This window comes from Gobio gobio (assembly GCF_949357685.1).
Source record: "Gobio gobio genome assembly, chromosome: 13".
In the NCBI taxonomy this organism is placed as follows: domain Eukaryota; kingdom Metazoa; phylum Chordata; class Actinopteri; order Cypriniformes; family Gobionidae; genus Gobio; species Gobio gobio.
In genome coordinates, this window is record NC_137106.1 from 38,985,917 (window position 1) to 38,991,332 (window position 5,416).

The 5,416-nt window shown below is 40.5% G+C and overlaps 1 protein-coding gene across 2 annotated transcripts; it reads left to right on the forward strand.

The window, feature by feature from the left end:
• On the forward strand, positions 1–3,513 carry stx11a (syntaxin 11a). Of its 2 annotated transcripts, none has more exons than XM_079832698.1 (2): positions 1–133; positions 1,758–3,507. In XM_079832698.1, exon 2 carries the CDS (start codon positions 1,763–1,765, stop codon positions 2,642–2,644), a length of 882 nt encoding a protein of 293 aa, XP_079688824.1. In that variant the 5' UTR covers positions 1–133; positions 1,758–1,762; the 3' UTR covers positions 2,645–3,507. The 2 variants fall into 2 exon arrangements, with proteins under 2 accessions (XP_079688824.1, XP_079688823.1); XM_079832697.1 differs by lacking the exon at positions 1–133 and adding an exon at positions 566–893 and having other exon boundaries at positions 1,758–3,513.
• Positions 3,514–5,416: the final 1,903 nt, after the last annotated feature.

Here is a 5,416-nt window from a genome sequence, read left to right on the forward strand (position 1 = left end):
TCAGAACACATGTTAGCCAATCAATAGAGTTAGAACACCTTACCTCACTTTTTTGAGCGACAACACCTTTTTTATTCTGCTAGACATATCATTTCAGATTTTCCAAAATTGCTTGCTTGGTACAAACAGAATGGTAGGTGTGATTAAGTTATGATTCAACCAGGCCTATAGATCCTCTCTAAAAGGACAATTACCCATAAATTGCCTATACCCTCATACCTCAGAGGAGGATAGCTGGTTTGGGTATCTTGTTACGAGAGAAACTGTCAAAATATAAAATGAATGGCTAAGGAATTTATTTGAACTGTTTGTCTTACAGTAGGTTGTCAGTCAAGGGTATAAGACAAGTACAAAGCAGCATTAAACGAATTGTTGGACTCAGTTTAAAGCCAAAATAATAAGATTTTATTGACATGTCAGTGCTGGAGACAAAAAATATTTGTCTCCAGCACTGACAAATATTTTGGATTGGTTTTGACAAGTGCCCTTCGGTAAAACAGAAGTGATCGATTTTGCATTAGGGATTCAGCCACTGCATTTGCAATGTGAATGCTGAATGTGAAACGTGTGAGCAAAAAAAAAATGATGTGAGGGGATTTTAAACATCCATGTGATAGGCTACTGGACGGAAAGTGTGGCGTTTTAGGGTTTAAAAAGTGTCAGCGAAGTGAATGTAAGGGAATTCTTTATTTTAAACTTTAGTAGGCTAAACATGAGTTAACTTTCGTGTTTTGACTTGTCGGAAACTCCCACCAGTCACACTCAGTCAGTCAGTCAGTCATTCGACTGCAACGTTATTTCCTGCAGCGATGTGACATGAGGTGATGCGCGTTAGGAAACCATACAAGCTCGTGTTTAAAGCGTTTGAATTGAACGAAGGGACATGCAATAAGGTAACGTGACAGTTAATGTATCATTTCAATTTATTTCAATTTGGTTTTAAGTTTGACGAAGTTTTTTAGCCCAACATCAAAGTTAATCTGAAATAAACAAGGAACTTGATTCGACTGCGCACTATTGTCCTTATATCGTTTATGAATAGCCTACTATTTTTGTAGTGGTTACTTTTAAGAGATCTTGGCTTACTATTTTTTTTGAGGAAGTCAAAATGAAGATGCTTTATTTATCAACTGAATTAAGAGGCTGAACTATGGTGTTCACTGTAAAATGGTCTTGGCCTACAGCCAAGATACTTTTTTTTGTGTGTGTGTGGCTGCATGATATTGTTTTATGTAGGCTACAACATTGATATATTTCATTGGTGCTCAATGTTGACTTTACATCCGGGAATAGAATGGATGGTCTCTATTGTTCCGTTCACATGTGTATCTTGAGGTTTGTATTTTCATAATGAGACAATAACGAGTTTACTCCAGGATTTTAGATTTAAGTCACTTATTTGCTCTTATTCCTCGTGGTGTTCAACAGAGGACAAAAGGGAAGTCCCCACCCTTTTTATTCTCTCTATGGTGACTGTATCTGTTGGGAAATGTGCAGCATCATGGTTGCAATTGTGGTTATGAACTATATGACATACATTTCTGGTCTTGTTATAAATTGTTTACCTTAATAGTAAATTGTTGCTGCTGTACTAAAACCATTTATGTGAGGCCACATTTTCAAGCTTGTGAGCTGTGTCTGATTTTATGTTCCTCCAGTTGAAGATCATACTGTGCAATGAAGGTCTCACACATGCTTGTAGAGTCAAAGCTTGTTATGTAGGTCATAAAGTCTAACAACCGTAATTTTCCTCCCAGGAAAGATGAGAGACAGGCTGTCTGAACTGGGAGGTGTTGCCACCAAAGTCAACAGTGAGGAAGAGCAAGTGGATTGCGGAGAAGATGTGGACAGTGGTGAATTTGAACAGCATGCGGTGGTGTTCGAGGGCGAGGATGTCATGGAGGACACCTTCAGAGAAGCCCAATCCATCCAGAAAGAAATCGCCCAACTCCGGATGGAGGTGAAGAGACTGGGCAAACAGAACACACGCTTTCTCACCTCTGTCAGACGCTTTAGCAGCATCAAACGCGACTCGAACACGATTGCACGCAGCATCAAAACGAAAGGGGAGAACCTGTATGCTCGGATAAAGAAGCTGGATGCACTTTGTAAAGAGTTGGAGGAGAAACACGGAGCCCATTCAGCTTTGGTGCGCATGATACATGGCCAGTTCGTCTCTATCACGGGTTCTTTTCATGAGGCTATGAATGAATACAACAGCGCCGAAATGGCACAGAGGGACAACTGCAAGACTCGTATCCAAAGGCAAGCGGAGATCATGGGTAAAGAAGTGAGTGGAGATCAAATCGAAGAAATGATCGAGACCGGCAAGTGCAATGTTTTTTCCGACGACTTGCTCACAGACGGGCGAACCGCTCGCTCAGCGCTCACTGAGATCGAGAATCGCCACAAGGAGCTTTTGGAGTTGGAAAGTCGCATCCGAGACATCCATGATCTGTTTTTCCAGCTGGCTTTGCTGGTGGAGGAACAAGGGCCCATGGTGGACAACATTGAGGCAAATGTATATGCCACCCAAGACTTTGTGGCCAAAGCTACAACTCAGATAAAGAAGGCTGTCAAATACAAGAAGCAAAACCCTTGTCGACAGCTCTTCTGTTGCTGTTTTCCATGTTGCAATAAATGATCTCAGCGTTGAAGCCTTCTAGTTTCACCTAAGCCATAGCATATTAAACAAACAACAGTATTTCATTCTAGTGTTAACCATGTCATGTGTACTTTGTAGAGAACAACCAATGCCCAGTGCCTGCGCTTGATGGTTGCCATTGCAAAAAAACGTTGTGTCTTCTTGTAAACCACAGGAGCTGCAATGCAATTGAGCTGAAGTGATACTGCAATCTCGCTGCTAACCTTCTGCGAGTGTCACAGGACATTTACTTGATGTGTTAAAGATATTAAAAAGGAAACCGCAAGTGTTTTACGCCCATGTACAGTGCAAGCAAACATTATACAGTAACATGTTTTATTACTGCTTTATTTTAAGGTACATTTCTGTGTGTATGATTTGTTGTATTAATTTAATAAATATTATTTTATCTTCGAATGCCTTTGTTTGTTTGGTCACCATATTGTTCTACAGTTCATCATTATAGCATTTATGCAATACGTTGTATTGCATCATTGTTGGTTTCCCAACTAGTTACTTCTGCAATATGACTTGCAAAAGGCGTTGTGTAAAAGTGTTCGGAAAATAAAGCCCAACAATTCCATTCATTTAAACAAACGTCGAAACAAATCTGCACATTGTTGCATTCGAATCAGTTTGAGAAATCTGTGAGCTTCTTTTTGAGAATCATGTTTACTTGCAAAGTAGCATCACAGTGTGCAAGTCAACATGATATTCTATAACACTTATGAATCTTTTTTGATGAACATTTGTCCATTGGATCTTAAGTCCAACACCTTAACCACTCGGCCATCCTGGAATTGAGGAAATAGATTCTGTTGTTTTTTTGTGTCAAATGACCACATACAGCCACAGAGCAGCTTTCATTTAAAAAAAAAAAAAAAATGCATCACATTAAACTAGGTTGTGTCTTTCAGTTTTGATTGTAGTTGTGTATTTGAGGTAACATGTTTTACATTTGTATCTAGAAGCTTTTAGACACATTCATAAAGTTTAAACAGTACAAGAACACTACAAATGTAAAGCAATGATGCATATGCTTATGATGGAGTTATATGGAGGTGCTTTTGGTATAAGTGACAGAAAATTTCCAGTAGAACAGTAAAGTGGGGCTATACCATTGAAGAATCCTATCAACTATTATTAACAAAGATATTAATAATACAACCTCCAATGTGAGGTTTTAATGACCTTCTGTATCAAACAGGAGTGTAGAAAATGTAGACACGCAACCAACAGAGAGACAATGCTATCTTTGTTAATAATTATGCAGCACCAAAAGTGGTTCCTCTGATTACGAGCCAAGAACCACTTTTAGTGCCATGTAGCACCATTTTATTTTAGAGTGTAGTTCCAAAGTGGAACATTTATTTATCACATTATGTTTAAAGGTTATGGAGATCTACCAGGAGTGGGGTTTGAACCCACGAGGACATTTGTCCATTGGATCTTAAGTCCGACGCCTTAACCACTCGGCCATCCTGGTTCCCATGTGAGGTTTTAATTACCTTCTGTATCAAATAGGAAACTATAGGATATCATTCAGACCTGCTGATGTGTGTTTGGGGTCACAGAATTTCAATTTCGTAGCTTTTGTGGTAGTTCCATAAAATAAGTTCAAAGCAAATAAGGTACAGTATATGCAGCAAAGAAAGAAACTAAACAGTATATGCTGCAAACTTGCTCAGTTCAATTTGCTTGTATCAATACAGTTTCATTTGAGATAATTAATTTTATTTCTTTTTTTCTCAGTTCAGACTGTAATGTGACTATCAGTCTAAAGTCTGATATATTGCATTAGTTCCAACTTTGGTCTTTTCTTCTGTGGATTTTGCATGTGATGTGATGAGGATGTTGAAATTCACGTTGTAACTGCAGCTGGCACTGCATCTGTGTATGACAAGCCTATAACATTAATGCATTGGCATTATGAATGCATTCGTAATGTCTTTCTCAGCAAGCACACACTTACAAATGATCTGTCGTAATCAAAGTGTTTTAGTGTAGCTTTGCAAGCTATCGAGTCAGGAATGCAGCATTAGACCAAAACGGTTGTAACTTTTATTTCAACTTCTGCGCCGGAACAACGCATCAAGAAAACTCTCTAGCTCTCCCACTTCTTAAAGGGGAAGTGCCAAGTATGTATGTGTGTGTGTTTGTTGGTGATATGTGAATTATGGATCAGTGATGTGTGGGTTGTTTGTATCTGCCCCTACACAGCCCCCCCCCCCCCCAGAATTCACCAACACCGGCAACATCAGCTTGCTTGGAGCTCGAACTTGACTCCTTGAACGCGTGCAGTCTGCAGCAGGTTGCACCTCTTTAACAGCCTGAGATTTCTCCTTGGGGTCTGTCCTATTGTTGGTGGCTGGTCGACCCCTCCTAGGAGCCAACGCCGGAACCATCGGCTGGCCTAGCTCTCCATGAGTTGGTTTAAGTCGATCGACAGTGACTCGCTCTGGCCGGCCCCCAACGTTGACCAGGAAAGTTTTGTCTCCAGCCTCCAGCACTCGAAACGGGCCATCGCATGGGGGCCGCAAAGAGTTTCGATGAGCATCATGACGGATGAAAACAAACTCAGCCGCAGAGAGGTCTTTGGGCATCCAAGCTACCGTCAGTCCATGCTGAGAGGTAAGAACGGGTTTGAAAGTATTGATTCTATCTAAGAGGGCGGAGCGTTCAGAAGATTGTGCAGTCTGGAATGAAATCTCCCGGGACCTGCAGAGTCTGACCGTACACCAACTCTTCAGAGGAAGTTTGTAGATCCTCTTT

Excerpts from the sequence above, each read along its gene's own strand:
- stx11a (XM_079832698.1), top strand. The coding sequence starts at position 1,763 with ATGAGAGACAGGCTGTCTGAACTGGGAGGTGTTGCCACCAAAGTCAAC.